The sequence below is a fragment of the Malaclemys terrapin genome, chromosome 5, assembly GCF_027887155.1.
Source record: "Malaclemys terrapin pileata isolate rMalTer1 chromosome 5, rMalTer1.hap1, whole genome shotgun sequence".
Lineage (NCBI taxonomy): Eukaryota > Metazoa > Chordata > Testudines > Emydidae > Malaclemys > Malaclemys terrapin.
In genome coordinates this window covers 110,872,421-110,888,959 of record NC_071509.1, presented here as the reverse complement: position 1 = coordinate 110,888,959, position 16,539 = coordinate 110,872,421, and the positions used below count along the sequence as shown (strand labels likewise).

At 46.8% G+C, this 16,539-nt stretch overlaps 1 protein-coding gene across 1 annotated transcript in view; it reads left to right on the top strand.

The window, feature by feature from the left end:
- The window catches only part of CENPE (centromere protein E), an 85,827-nt gene that overhangs the window by 60,407 nt on the left and 8,881 nt on the right, over nt 1-16,539 (top strand). The window contains exons 37-40 of the mRNA XM_054028869.1: nt 10,670-10,882; nt 12,303-12,512; nt 13,171-13,380; nt 15,343-15,564. Coding sequence (XP_053884844.1) covers nt 10,670-10,882; nt 12,303-12,512; nt 13,171-13,380; nt 15,343-15,564 — 855 coding nt within the window. The remainder of the gene's footprint in view (nt 1-10,669; nt 10,883-12,302; nt 12,513-13,170; nt 13,381-15,342; nt 15,565-16,539) is intronic.

The window sequence follows — 16,539 nt, the reverse complement described above, 5'->3', positions numbered from 1 at the left end:
TCTTACTGCCAGTGATAGTTGCTGGAACTCCTCATTGCTCAGGAAATTTTCTCCTAGTGACTCTTCTGTTTCTTTAGTGTAAATAGTTATCGTAGTTTAGTTTTGGATGCCCCCATGCTTAGTGGCATCATCCACATCCCGGTGCCAGGGCATGCTTTGGTCACCGGGTTTCAAGTTCTGTGCTTCCTGTGGTAAGTCTGTGCCTTTTAGTGACCCACTCGAGTTGTCTCAAGTGCTTGGGGGAATCTCAGAGGAAAGACTGTTGCCAAATCTGCAGGAACTTCAAACTTTGCACCTAAAAGGACCAAGAAACAAAACTGAAGGTCCTCCTCATGGGGGCAACCTTACGACCTTCCTCAGAGCCATACTCGCACTTGGCATGGGTCAAGAATCACTGCACAGATCTTCTTCGGTGCCTAAGAAGCAGCACTGTAAACGCCAAGAGAAGAGCCGATTGCTGGTTACGAAGGTGAGCAGATAAGGACCAGGAGAGAGCCAGACTTCCTCCATGGCACTGCAACATCAGATGCCTTCAGCTCCAGTGCCACTGCAAGCCCCACTAACACCAGCACAGGAGCCACCTCCTCCAGGCAGACAGCATTCTGGCCAGTTTGCAGTACCTTTGACCCAGAGGCATTTGCAACAGCCAGGGACCTACTTTCCCTACTGGTACCGGCATCCCCAGATTGCCACTCAGTGTCACCAGTGGTGCCAAATTCTGACAGAGTTGTCGCCAGGATTTCACCCAGTACTGCGACTGCCATCTAGAGGAAAACCCCTGTTGGCAGCCTCATCAAGATCTTCCCTTCAACATTAACTGCCAGCACTAAAGGGAATGGCACTGCCTTGGTCTCTACACCGCAGTTCATCCTCTTCATCAGACTCTGAAGTGGGATCTTACCTCCCTCCCTTCCCTCCCCCCGTCACCACAGCTGCCCGTGATGCTCGCCAGGCCATTCCTATGGGACCTCAGCCCCAAGTACAGGGGTGGCTCCAAACATTTGGCCACCAGGTCATGGGGACCAGCACCTACGTAATGGCTGTTTTGGAACCATTGGTGGTTCACCTGCCACAGGGCACCAACCCCGGCCTCATCCTACGTTCTCTTATTAGACCTCCATTTGAACCAATGGCAACATGCTCCTATGTTCACTTAGCTATAAAATAGCACTTCTTGTTACACCTCTGCCCAACAGCTCAGAGAAATTGGAGCCCTTATGGCATACCCTCCATACACAATTTTTCATAAAGACAAGTTACGCCATGCCCACATCCCAAAGTACCATTCTCTTTCCATCTTAATCAACCCGTTCACCTTCCTTGCTTCTTTCCAAAGCCTCACAGCAACCAACAGGAGGCAGCATTGCACACCTGGACCTCAGATGAGCATTAGCTTTATACCTGAACAGAACACATGCCATCACCCAGCAGGCTAGAGAAGAAGCCGGCTCTGGCCGTGCAGTCTTGCAGTCAGCTTGTCCTTGAACTCCGAACTCACCTTCTGTACAATTGCTTGGGAGTTACCTACATTGGAATGGATATGTGCAAGCACTTGGAAAAAAATAACCCTTTTAATAACCTTTCTGTAACTGATTGTTCGAGATGTGTTGCACGCATCCATTCCAAAATGACCCTCCATCCCCTCTTATCGGAGGTGGTCAATAAGAAGAAATGGAAGGGGAGCAGGTTGGCAGGGCCTTTTATACCAGCACTGTGTGTGCACGGCACCAGAAGGTGCTGGAGCCAACAGATACCACTAAGGGAAAATATTTTGGCAACTGTGATCGGGGTGCGCACACAGCTATGTTGGAGTGGACATATGCAACACATTTTGAACCATTACAGAAAGGTTAGTAACCAGTTTATCCTAAGTGATTTTAAATTGTCCTTTTTAGCAGGGTTTTTAGCCTTATAAAAATATTGAGGTGGGGTACGTGTGTCCTAAAATTAAGTGGTTAAAAGCTCACAAATCATTTGGGGACACGGTGATAACAGCTTGTCTGCGGTTAATGTGAGAGACTCTTGAATTGAACTTTGCTATTAAAATGTCTGATCTTAATTATGGGAACAAAACTGTTTCATAATGTTTACTGAAAAGTTGATATACAAGCACTCTTACTTTGATATTTTGTAACACTCATAACTTTATATAAAAAGCTGTATTTAATGAAGCCTTTCTCCTTTCAAAACAGAATAATCTTCCAATCTCTGTAAAACTTTGCTAGTGAAAGGAGCATTTGTACAAACCCTTGGACAGATTCTGGGGTGTTGCTGATCTGCATAGCTCAGGGGTGCGAAGATGCATGGCTTATGTGGCTTACAGCTTACCTTTGTACTTCCCTGATTCTGCTGCAACTGTGCGCAGGGTTAATCTGAACTACGTTAGATTAACCCTGGGGGGGAGGGATAGCTCAGTGGTTTGAGCATTGACCTGCTAAACCCAGGGTTGTGAGTTCAATCCTTGAGGGGGCCACTTAGGGATCTGGGGCAAAATCAGTACTTGGTCCTGCTAGTGAAGGCAGGGGGCTGGACTCGATGACCTTTCAAGGTCCCTTCCAGTTCTAGGAGATGGGATATCTCCATTATTTTCTTTTCTTTCTTTTTCTAGAGAGACGTAAAGGGCTTCTCCAATTTACACCATGTTTCAAACACCCACATGCTATTGGTACCTGACCTTGCTTGAAACAGTTGTGTTCTAGTGAAGATGCTGTCATGTTGCTGATTGCTGTTCTTTCCAGTACCATTCTTAATGCAGCTCAACAATCCCACCTGCTGGCCAACCATGTGTCAGATGGTTTGGTTTTAGCAGTAGCACTCATATGGTTCCTTAAACTACCATAGAACTGGCTTATGTAAAACATGTATCTGACATGGATAATGTTCAAAAACTTGAATGTGTACATGCAAGATGGTGCACATTGGAAGGAATAATTTGAACTACTCATGCACTCATGATGTTTTTCCTCAGATGTCAGTTAATTTACACCTGGGCAAAATTGTTGACAGCTCAATGAAGACCTCTCCTTTTTTGGCTGTTCCTGCACGTTAACATAATTTTAGGTTCTGTAAGGAACAGAATGATATATACTGAAAATTTTAGAACACATCACATAAATCAGTGGTACGAACTCTCATTGGAATACTTCATGTTCATTCTTCTTCGAGTGATTGCTCCTGTGTATTCCCAGTAGGTGTGCATGCTCACCATGTGCACTGGTGCCGGAAGTTTTTCCCTTAGCAGTACCCGTACTAGAAGGGGAGCTACGGGCTCCCCCTACCCTCAGTTCCTTCTTGCTGCCAGTAAAGGTAGTCGGAATTTTTGTGCTCCAGCTCTGCTGCAGCCCTTCTTCTCGACCTTAGTGGTACTGTTGTAGATTGTTCTTCGGTGACTAGAGCGGGCTCGGGGCATGCCCTGTGCCCGAGGCTTCAAGTCGTGCGACTCCTGTTGCTGTTCTATGCCCAGGAGCGACCCTCACACTGAGTGTCTTCGCTGCCTGGGTGAGACTCACATCAGCGACTGTTGCAAGATCTGCAGGTCGTTCAAGCCAAGAACCAAAAAGGAGAGAGACTTCGAGCTCTCCTGATGGAGTCGGCATTGACGCCGGTGCGCAGATCGGACTCGGCGCTGGCCGCCGTGTCATCAGTACATAGCAAGGCCCCTTCGACCAGTCGGCGCTGCTCTCCCGCCAAAAAGCAAAGGAAGAGCTCGGCCTCGCAACGCCACTGCGATAAGGACAAGGGGGAGGCTGGGCGGCCTTCGATTCCCCCCGGGCTCTAAGGCTCCAACTCGTGTGGAGCAGAGCAGCCCGGTACCGTTGACCCAGGCATCCCCACCAGTACGGATGCCAGAGGCGGTGCAGGCTGCAAAGGACATTATGTCCCTGCCCGTCCCGAGCTCGCAATCGGGCACAGGCCCTAGGTCATGAGGCAAGCCCCCTTTGGGTGCCCACCAGACCTCTCCGAGCAGCCGCAGTTCCCGCTCCGAAGATCGCTCCCCGCACCACTCGGCGCGCAGCAGCCGCTCTTCCGACAGTTCCCGGCCACCCTCGATGCCGGCCAGACCGTCCGGACCACTGGTGGGACGGGAGTCGCGGGGAATCTCCATGCCGCCTGCCACTGAGAGAGGCACCAGGAATGGTCACCTGCTAGACATGGGTACCGGAGTCGCTCTTGACGGACAGACATCGCCGCTCCTGTTCCAGCTCCCGCTCGTCTAGGCGCCACGCTAGAGGCGCCCCTCTGGTACCTCGCCATCAGGGCACAGAGCGTTGCGTCGCCGTCACGCGTACCGAAGCAGTTCGTCGTGTGGGTACCGTTCATCGTCGTCGAGATACCGGTCCCGAGGGAGATACTGCCACAGACTCCGCTCCTGCCACTCCCGTGGCACCGAGCATTCTTCGGTGGCCTTGGCACACATCCACCTACTCTCAGCACGCGCCGTTCCGTCGGGGCACATATTGCCATCCCGTGCTCAGGCAAGGGACTCCGTGGCAAGGACAGTGGTGCCATTGGTGGCCATCGGTGCCAGCCCAAGCGGAGGCCCGTTCGGTCGCCGGAGCGTCCTGGGCTCCATCGGCCTCCTCTGGCCGCCCACAAGACAAGTCGGCAGGTCACGAGTCGGCGGACCTGCGCCAGGACTCTGACCTCGGTATCGACACCCCGGTACCGACCAAGGCGCCTGGCTCCTTACGGACCCTCTCTCTGGTACCGGATGACACCATAGCGGCGCCTCTGCCATCGGTCCCGCAGGAGGACTTCAAGGCACACCAGGACCTGCTAAAAGTGGGTGGCTTCCAACCTCCAGCTGCAGGCCGAGGAGATGGAGGGTCTGTCCGATTCCCTCTTTAACGTCCTGTCTCCCTCGGCACCGGGCCGCATGGCCCTGTCTCTGCACCAGGGTATTGCCAACATTTCAAACTCCTTGTGGCAAACTCCCGCCTCCTTGACCCCAATCTCTAAAAAGGCTGAGAGGAAATACTTTGTGTCGGCGAAGGACCATGAATACCTGTATTCACACCCGGCACCGAACTCGCTCGTTGTGGAATCGGTAAACCACAGAGAGCGTCATGGCCAGCCTGCGCCCACCCCAAAAAACAAAGACCTCAGGAGACTGGACTCCTTTGGCAGAAAATTTTATTCGTCGGCTAGCTTCCAGCTTCGCGTAGCCAACCACCAGGCCTTACTGAACAGGTACAACTTCAACTTGTGGGAGTCCCTGCCTAAATTTGAGCCCCTCCTCTTGGACCGGGACAGGAAGGACTTCAAGGCCCTGGTGGAAGAGGGGTCGGTGGTGGCAAAAGCGGCCCTGCAAGCGGCGTCCGATGCGGCGGACACGGTGGCCCACTCGATGGCTTCCACAATCACCATCCGTAGGGCGTCATGGCTCTTGTTGTCCAGGCTGTCAATGGAGGCACAATCACTGATGCAGGACCTCCCGTTCGATGGCAAGGCGCTCTTCGCGGACCAGACGGACGTCAGGCTGCCTGGGATGAAAGATTCTCGCACCACCTTGCAGACCTTGGTCCTCTAATGTCCCTCCGGCTAAGGATAAGGCCAAATTGCTTCCGGCGGCTCAGCCTGCGAGGAGCAGATATGAGCCCCTGTACTAAAGGCCCAGAGACCAGAAGCGTCGGTCTCGGAGGCAGTCCTGCTCTGCCCCACAGCCTGGTCCCTCTAAGGGCAAGAGGCAGGGAAGAGGCAGTTTTGACTATCTGCAGGGGGGCACCGGGCCTGTTGCCAGTGAGACACCCTGATTAATAAAGTTTGTGTTCTGCAACCGATTTTGCCTTCCTCGGGGCGTGGTCCCGCATAACTTCAGACCAATGTGTCCTCAGTACTATCTCCAAGGGCTACGTGTTGCAGTTCACCTCACCCCCGTCAAATCACCTACCATCCACAATGGCCCCCGGGGGACTCCTGCGTCAGGAGGTGGACCAGTTGCTCCATCTAGGGGTTCCGTTCCAGTGCAAAGGGTTCTACTCCCAGCACTTCCTGATCCCGAAGGCGAAAGAGGGTCTCAGGCCTATACTGGACCTGCGCAACCTGAACAGGTTTCTAACCAGTTCCAAGTTCCGCATGGTGTCCCTGGCCTCTATTATCCCCTCCCTGGACCCGGGGGACTGGTACGCGGCCCTGGATCTCCAGGATGCATACTTTCATGTCCATATTTTCGAGGGACACAGACACTTCCTCCGATTCGTGGTGGGGATGGACCACTACCAGTTCACGGTCCTCCCCTTTGGCCTATCCACGGCTCCTAGGGTTTTCACAAAATGTATGTCTGTGATGGCAACCTACCTCAGGCGGGAGGGCATACAAATCTTCTGTTACCTGGACGACTGGCTCCTCAAGGGGGAGTCCCGTTTCGAAGTGGAGTCCCACGTAGAGCTGCTCCTCTCGACATGCGCCGATCTAGGCCTGGTCGTGAACGAGACCAAATCGACATTAGTGCCCGTTCAGCGCATAGAGTTCATTGGGGCCCTGCTGGACTCCTCCAGGGCCACAGCCTCTCTCCCCCTGGACAGGTTCAAGACCCTAAGGGATCTCATTGCCTCGGTCACAGCCTTCCCGGTGACCACGGCGAGGGTGTGTCTTCGGATTCTGGGACACATGGTCCGCCATGCCAGGCTCAGTATGAGGCCCCTCCAATTATGGCTGGCCTCCCAGTTCTCCCAAGCTCGGGATGGTCTGGACAAGGTTCTTACAGTCCCGTCCCCGATACTCGCTTCCCTCCTATGGTGGTCCTGCCTGAGCAATATGTTGCAAGGGGTTCCCTTCACGGAGGCCAACCTGTCCATAGACCTGATGTTCGATGCCTCGGACCTGGGCTGGGGAGCCCGCATGGGGGACGTGCAAACCCAGGGAACATGGTCGGCCCCAGACTTGCCCCTTCACATGAACGTCAAGGAGCTCAAGGCGGTTCGGTTAGTGTGCGTGGCGTTCCTCACGCACCTCCGCGGCAAGGTGGTCAGAGTCCTCACGGACAACACCACCGCCATGTACTATATCAATAGGCAAGGCGGGACTCGTTCCCTAGCCCTCTGCCGGGAAGCCCTAAACCTATGGGAGTTCTGTATAGCCCACGATATCTCCCTGAGGGTGGCTCACCTCCCAGGCGTCCGCAATACGCAAGCAGACCACCTCAGCAAGGTCTTCTCCCCCCAGTACAAGTGGTCACTCCACTCGGAAGTTGCTCACCGGCTCTTCCAAGAGTGGGGAGCTCCCCAGATCGACCTGTTTGCAACTCGTCAGAACCGACGTTGCCCCCAGTTCTGCTCCAGGGGAAGGGTAGGGGAAGGCGCGATCTCAGATGCGTTCCTCCTGAGCTGGTTGGGCCAGCTCCTCTATGCCTTTCCCCCATTCCCCCTCATCGCCAAGGTCCTTCAGAAGGTGAAAGTGGACAAGGCAAGAGTCATTCTCATACCCCGGCGTGGGCCTGCCAGCACTGGTATGGGCCCCTCCTATGCCGCTTAGCGCGCCTCTTTTCCCCCGCCCCCCCAGGGCGCTGCCGCTTCGCCCAGACCTCCTCTCCCAGGACAGGGGGCGCCTCCTCTATCCCAATCTGGCAGCGCTTCACCTGACAGCTTGGCTGCTTCGTGGCTGAATGAGGAGGAGAATCAGTGTTGGGAGCAGGTAAGGCAAGTCCTCCTGGAAAGCAGGAAGCCATCCATGCGTCGGACGTACATGGGAAAGTGGTCCAGGTTCACCAGGTGGGCGAGTGAGTGGGGAGTGTCCCCTTCCGCTGCACTTCTCCAGTTTTGTCCTGGACTACCTCTTATTCCTTATGGCCCAGTGACTGGCACCTGCCTCAGTCAGGGTGCACCTGGCGGCCATATCGGCCTTTCACCCGCCGGTGCAAGGCCACTCAGTCTTCTCCCACTCGAGGACCTCCCGTTTCCTGAAGGGCCTTGACCATTCATTCCTGTACGCTAGGCCCCCCGTGCCGCAATGGGACCTCAACCTGGTCTTGTCCCGTCTCATGGGACCCCCCTTTGAACCCCTGGCCATGTGTTCCTGGTCGCACCTCTTGTGGATGGTGGCCTTCCTAGTGGCAATCATGTTGGCTCGACATGTCTTGGAGCTCAGGGCCTTAACCTCTGAACCCCCCCTATACAGTTTTCCATAGGGATAAAGTCCAGCTCCACCCACACCCAACGTTCCTCCCGAAGGTGGTCTCCGCCTTCCATATGGAGCAGAGCATCTTCCTCCCCATGCTCTGTCCTAAGCCCCACTCCTCTAACGAGGAAGCCACCTCCACACGCTCGATGTGCGTAGGGCGTTGTCTTTTTATCTGGATCGGACTAAGCCGTTCCGGAAATCCTCTCAACTCTTCATTGCCTCAGCCGAGAGGGCTAAGGGGCAACCCATCTCCACCCAGCGGCTTTCCCGCTGGATCACCTCGTGCATACGCACGTGTTATGATTTGGCAGGGATTCCCCCGCCACCAATTGTAAGGGCACACTTTATGAGGGCTCAGGCCTCATCAGCTGCCTACGTCGCCCATGTCCCCATCCAGGACGTTTGTAGGGCAGCCACGTGGGCCTCAGTTCACACATTTACTTCGTATTATGCAATTGTCTCCCAGTCTAGGGATGATGCCGGGTTCAGCAGGGTGGTACTTCGTCCCGAACCATCGTGAACTCCTACCCATCTCCAACAGATACTGCTTGGAATCATCTACTGTGGAATACACAGGAGCAATCACTCGAAGAAGAAAGGACAGTTACCTGTTCCGTAACTGGCATTCTTTGAGATGTGTTGCTCCTGTCTATTCCACACCCTGCCCTCCTTCTCCTCTGTTGGAGTTGTCCGGCAAGAAGGAATGGAGGGTGGGGGAAGCCCGTAGCTCCCCTTATAGCGCGATATACAGGTGCCACTCTAGAGGTCGCCGCGGTGCTCCCCCGATATGGGTACTGCTAAGGGAAAAACTTCCAGCACCGGTGCACGTGGCGAGCACTCACACCTACTGTGGAATAGACAGGAGCAACACATCTCGAACGCCCATTACGGAACAGGTAACTGTCCTTTTTTGGTCACCACATCTCTCAAAAAGATACAATAGAAACAAGAGCCTAAACAGGTGATGAGAATGAGGAATAGAAAAGGTTCCATATGATTTTAGCTGGGGATTGGTCCTGCTTTGAGCAGGGGGTTGGATTAGATGATCTCCTGAGGTCCCTTCCAACCCTGATATTCTAGGATTCCAAGAGAGTGAGAATGAAAGACTGATGAATAAGATGGTCCAGAGAGAGAGAGAGAGAATAACAAATTATATAAATAAAGTAAACTTGGGTACTTCTATTCATCCTTTTTCATAATACAAGAACAAGGGAACATTCAAAGAAACTGAAATACAATTAATTTATAACTGATGAGGAAAATAGTAACTGCCATACTGGGTTAGACCATTGGTCTAGCTCAGGGGTTGCAAGGTTATTACATGGGAGTCGTGAGCTATCAGCCTCCACTCCAAATCCCGCTTTGACTTCAGCATTTATAATAGTGTTAAATATATAAAAAGTGTTTTTAGTTTATAAGGGGGGTCGCACTCAGAGGCTTGCTATGTTAAAGGGGTCACCAGTACAAAAGTTTGAGAACCACTGGTCTAGCTAGTCCAGGACCCTGACTGACAGTCTCCAACTGTTTTGTGGAAAGGATAAGAAAGCTTGTGGTAGGTAGTTATTGAATAACCTGACCAATGGGAGAAGCTTCTTCCTAGCATCCATGTCCTGAAGACTTTTTTGTTCACTTTCTTGAATGTTGGTAATTTTTCAACTATTACAACACTGGATATCTGATATCAGTATTGGTATACATACAATCCCTTTTTTGGTAAAATTAACACTACACATAATTAGCCTGTGCAATTCATTTCCACAAAATGTCATTGGGGCCAGTATGGTTAGTGCAAATATCCAGTGTTAAAATTTTTGTTTTAAAGATTTGAAAGGGAAATATCCTTCATGCTTTGACATAACACAACATCTAACTAATAGGGATTAGGAAGAAACTTCCCTATGGGCAAGTTATTTCATAAGTGCCTGCTTTAGGGTTTCTTGCACATACCTCTGGAGTGTCTGGCACTAGCCATGTTAGACACAGGGTAATGGTCTAATATGGCAATTCCTGTGTTTTCTCTGGGGGATTGAAGTATTGGGGAATCTAACCTCTTGTTTAAATGTAACTTATTGTAACCAGAGACAAGGAAGGAGACAATACCAGTTAGCAAACTTTGATTCAGTGCACTTGCTTGAAATGTTCACTGTGTCCTGAAACATACATTGAACATATTTGATAGTTCAGCGTGTGGGGAGGAGTGGGCGCGAGCAGAGGTATGAAGTTCCTTGAGTCTAAGTCATGGAAACAACTTGAGCTCATTTGAAAGCATATAATTGAGTCTGGGGCTCTGGCTCTTTTGAAGAGTTACCAAACTCTCTGCCTTTGTACTGTCTGACCTAATTTGCATCCCATTTCCTTCTGTGGTGAGTAGTGATTGGAATCTTACTCCATAGTTATTTCTCTTAACATTATAAGACCAATAAATTCCCTAGAGAACACCTGGAGTCTGATGGGCTGTTAAAGCTTTATCCAATCATTGATCACTTTGTAAAATATTCTTCAAGGATGCTTTATTCTTTATTGTGGCTGATTCCATTTCTCCTTATCTCAGGGGCTTCTGGAGAAATTCCTAACGATGGAAAAGAAATATGAGTGTCTCACTACAGTGTCTCTAAATCTGAAAAGTGAACTCAGCAGTCAGCAAGCACTAATAGCTGGGATGCTGACACACCTTTCACCTGAACAGGCTAAAGAAGTCAAAAGGCTTCAAACGGAAAATGAGAAAATAAGCAATCATCTCCAGAGCTTGTTGAACAAACTTAAGGTACAAGTTTCAAATAGTGGTTGTGTGGAGGGCTTCATGTAGCTCTGCTTTTACATTATAGCCAACATACTAACACAAGTGCTCATGGAGCACTCTGGTTGTGAAGAAATCCCTAACTAATATGCAGTGTTGCTGTTGAGCTTCATTCCTGAACCTGTCCTGCTGTATGCAGTTATTGCAGAACATATATAGGGGGTGCAATGTAAACGGATATGTAATTGCTGCATAAGCCCTATATAATGGGGCCAATTAAGGACTATAGAATTGGCCTTAAACTCTGAATATAGTTCAGCTACTTTGAATAGTCTAATACCCTTAAAATTTCTTTAAAAAGTTGTAACTGGTCAAAGAAAACTTGATCTGTATGCTAGATGCTCCAGAAGTAGAATTGTGGATCATTATGAAAACCTCTTCAAAATACAGGTTGCTTTCATAGCATAGCCTTGTCCCATGGCAGGTGTTGATTTGAGACCTTTATTGGGTAGGTTTAACTTTTCTGGATACTTGCAACCCTCACCCATCTTGCATTTGAGTGATTGACTGCATTCATTCTTAATCACTTAAAATGAAAAGGAATGGGGGAAGGAGAGGAGGTCTACCATCTGAGTAGATCAGGTTCATCATGTAGATAGGTACAGTAAATGTAGTTTAACATGTTAATTCTCTTCTGGGTCTTTGGAATCACGACTATAGGCAATTTTCTGTTACTGGTGACAGTAATTCAAGAAAACAAAACCTTCACTAGGCCTGAGACTGTACAGCTGTCACTTTTGGTAAATATTTGTTAGCTAAGAAATTAAACAAATGTTCCATAGAGTCTGATCTCATAACTTCACATCAGCATTTGCATTTTTGGAGTCGTATGTTTAAGTTCTTGTTAATTGTTCATAATAATTGTTGGTCCTTTTTTCCTTTTATAGTCTTCCTTCGTTTATTTGCTTTGGGGGCACTTTTGTGTGTATGTAATAGTTTCAGCCGTTTAAAAAATAAACTTTAAACCTGGCAGATCAGATTATGGCCATACTAGATATGTCATAAAATGAATACATCCGATTTTCACTTGATTACATTGGTGTGAATCTAGAGTAACTCCTCTGAAATCAAGGTATTTTAATTTGCCTGGGTCCAAATTCTGCTCTTGGTTTGATTGCAAGCTATGTAGTATATGTTCCCACCACTAGTTTAGTATCTTAGTCAGTCTAGTCCAAATGCCCTTAACCCTTTGAGCTTTTTGAGAGCTATGAAAAATATATTTTTTACAAACATAATGTGGAAATAATTGAGATGAGGGTTTTTTACTAGGCCTTTTACTATACATTGCTTTTAAAATTTTTGCATATGCATGAAGTGCTACACAGCTGTCTAGAATCTTATCTAGATGCAAGGTATCCTTTAATGATGACCTTTTCATATTCAACAGTTTCTGTTCAGCCGTGTTTGCCAGAAGAAGGCAGAACACTATACTACCATTAACAACCATGAAATGGATTTGCTTGATGAGAAGAGAAAACAGAATGAGCTACTGTCTCAGATTCGGTGTCTCAAGAAAACTTGTTTGAAACAGGATGAAACCGCTTACCAAGAGTTAAACATCCATGAATTGCAGCAGAAGTTGGACCTCCACATCGAGGTAGCATTCAGTATATTGTTTGACTGAAATAAATGTCAATATTTATATTTTGGGAAATATCACAACATGGATGTGCTACTTCATTGTGGAGTTGCTTTTATTTGCAGGTGACTCGTACTTTAGTAAGCTATAGGAAAATAATTGACACTAACCTTCACTTTTAAATATAATTCATCTCTTTTATCTTAATTTTCTGATCTGATCAGAATTAAATTTGCAATTTATTTATGAAGTGACACACTAAGTGAGCTTATATGCAAGATATTCAGCCTGGGGATCTCTATATGTTGGTCTTGTAAAGCATCTACAACTCCATTTGTAAAAATCTCTTGCTTGATTATTTTATATATATATACTGTTTAACTGCACAAGTGTGCCATTAAGTTAAGGATTTTTTTTTTTATGCTATTAACAAAGGGGGTCGAATGTAAAATAAACTTTGAATCTATACTTCAAATATAGGGTAACTAGAAGCTAAGAAATATTCCATATATAACATTATAGTGTAAGATATAGCAAATACAGTGTTTACTAACAATTTAAAAAAAATTACTATAACAATATTGCAAGTAAAGTTATTTGAACCATTCAGTTGCTGAAAACTAATGTAGTGCAATCAAATTGGTAAATCGCTTGTTTTCGTTTTTTTTTAATGCAGCACATTCTCAGAGACATGTCAGAAATAGAAACTGAGCTTCTCAGTATAGAGGCTGAGTTACAAAAAGAAGAGAGTGCTAGAAAAGAAGCAATGCAATTTTTGGAAACATGTTCAGGAAATTATTGTGATGTAGAAAAAATTAAAGATGGAATAAAGCAAGACAATGAGAGGCTTTTACGAATGATTAAATTCTGGACACCTAAAGTCAAGGTAAAAATTCCTGCTATAACAGTACATCATTCAACTTGTCTTTTAACATAGCTCTGAAATCTATAAACCCACCAGATATTTTTTTCTGTGAGTATTCTTGTGTTAACAAGTATTTGTATATTGTGTATAGGCAAAGCATCTAATTTCCAGTAGTATCTTCATATTGTACTAAGCTGTAAAGTGAAGCTCTACTTAGAAGTTTTACAGGGTTTTTTTTGTTTCTTCCTTTCGGCTTTTCTCACACATCCAAGCGTGGTGCCTTCTGCAATTTCTTGGTCCATATTGACCTTCAGGCCAGATGGAGCCCTAAAGATTTTTCATTCAGAAAATTGTTTTCTCCCCTGCCTCCCATGAACTTTCTTCTCTCAGTTTCTGTGCTTTTTACTCTGTAATTGGGGTGGAGAAGGGTATTTTTTTAAAAAAGTCTGTAATAGTGCTCAGAGCACGTGTTGTTCCTTAAGTCCAGGCACCTCTACGTACCAGAGATGTTTCCATAGCTACACACTATAGCTCCTAAATGGGGCTTACGGCAGCGATACTACCAATTCTCTGTTGGAGCTAGTCTGCTGAAGACTTTTGTCAGACCATGATGACTTCTATCTGAAACTGTAACTGACTTTGTGTCTTAAACTTAAAAGGCATGAAAAGATGTTCTATAATGGGGTGGCCAACCTGTGGTTCCGGAGCCACGTGCGGCTATGCAGAAGTTAATATGCGGCTCCCTGTATAGGCACCAACTCCGGGGCTGAAGCTACGGGTGCCAACTTTCCAATGTGCCGGGGGTGCTCACTGCTCAACCTCTGGCTCTGTCAAGGCCCTGCCCCCACTCCACCCCTTCCTGCCCCTTTTCCTGAGCCTGCCGTGCCCTTGCTCCTCCCCCGAGCCTCCTGCATGCCACGAAACAGCTGATCAGGAGGTGCAGGGCAGGAGGGGGAGGCGCAGATCAGCAGGACTGCCGGTGCGGGGGGGAGCTGATGGGGGAGGCTGCTGATGTATTACTGTGGCTCTTTGGCAATGTACATTGGTAAATTCTGGCTCCTTCTCAGGTTCAGGTTGGCCACCCCGTTCTATAAGTTGTGGTCCAGTGTAACACTACACTCTATATAGAAGCCAAACGAAAATGAACTTGCACGTAAAGCTATTCCATCTAAATGACAGTTTCATTTAGAAATATGCATTCTGTATTAAATATCATGATTTAATATGGCTGAGACGTAAAATCTCCAGAGATTTAAGACAGTTTAGGTACATGTAATAATTCATATGCATTTTACAGGAATAAGTATAGTTTACAGGTCATATGATTAGGGGGAGGCAAAATCTTGGCTCATTTAAGGACCTGACTCAAAGCCCATTGGAAATTCAGGGAAAAGTCACCTATTGAAGTCGTGCATGACCAGTGTGCATAGATGTGACTTTGCACAGATTTAGGGCTTGATCCAGTCACTTCTGTTTCTTCAAACTCTTCACCTAGGATACTATTTTCTTGTTTCTCCAACACTACTTCAAGACTTGATACAATAATCTGGTAAAACTTTGTTCATTTTTTTCTCTTTTCCATACCTTTCCTACCCTAAAAAACTCAAACTACATTAGTGGGAGTAAAAGTTTAAAGACAGGAAGTTCTGGGTTCTTCCCTGCCACCACAAATTTTTAAGGTTCTTGAAGAGAATCATCTGAATCTGGAAGTCCAATTTGTACCTCAGGAAGGTCTTCAGGACTGGCTCCCATCTTGTATATTAGAAATTAATATATTCTAAATGCATACATTTAACTGCTTTTCAAGGAGTCTGTTTCCTGCATAATTATTTTGCTATTTCCATACAAGTGGATGTACGTACTCTGACAAGTTAAATATTTGTGTCGGTTTCTTAGCATATATCTTTACGGTATTTTATTTGTGGCTGGGTTCTAAAAGCTAATAGTTTTACAGTTACATGCATGGCCTATTTAATTTTGCAGACACTCCTTCAAACTTCATCAGAGATGGATACCAGAACTGCCAACTATTGCAAGGACTCAGAAATTGAACTGAAACAAAGAAAGGGGAAAACTGAGGAGTTACTTGAGCAACTGAAGACAATTAAGGAACAGCTGGCACCTTGTGGTGTTGCTAATCTTGCACTAGAAGAAGAAAACTATAGACTTTGTAACCAATTAAAAGCCACAGAACAAGATATAAAGGTATATAATCTGATATGTTAATCAATTTAAATCAGCAGACATGCAAAACCACCTGTAAACGAAGCAGAGAAATTTCACAGGATACTTTAAACTGAACTAAGAAAATAAGAGACTAGATAATTAATATAAAACTGTGCTATACACACCACTAGCCCAGACTACACTTAACTTTTTTGTAGCTGTTTCATTATCCAAAAATAAATTAAAGCAGTCTTATTTAGAATGTGAAGAGTTAACGCTGTGGCTACAGGTTAGATTTACAATAGTGCACATGAATATGAACCAACTGAGAGCATTTCAAATGTGTTTAAATATATTTAAAATATTGTGCCTAACAGTGCGAAGGCTGTAAGGCTACATGTGGTCATACAGTCTTTGTGTGTTAGACTAGGGATTGGCACAGAACTCAGAACCAAAATTAAAGAATTAAATGTCCTTTATTTCAAAGAATAATTCAGAAAGGTCCTATTGGATCAGGACTGAACTGGGAAACTAGATAATCACATGGGTGATCCATCAGTTCATAAACTTTTAGTAGAAATGACTAGGTATTTGACTATAGTGAAGAAATGAAGATATCTGGTACATCTGCAAGAATCTTAAATGAGTGTGGGACAATTGGGTAGCTGATAGCTTATAATCAGTTGTCAGATGCACTTGTTTTCTAAAGTTTTGAGCACGCCGGACTATTTGGGAAAATGTCATGCTGACAGCCCTGGAGACTGCAGAATGAGACATTTTATTTCCTTGGCCTCTAATAGATTCATAGATTCATAGATTATAGGACTGGAAGGGACCTCGAGAGGTCATCGAGTCCAGTCCCCTGCCCGCATGGCAGGACCAAATACTGCCTAGACCATCCCTAATAGACATTTATCTAACCTACTCTTAAATATCTCCAGAGACGGAGATTCCACAACCTCCCTAGACAATTTGTTCCAGTGTTTAACCACCCTGACAGTTAGGAACTTTTTC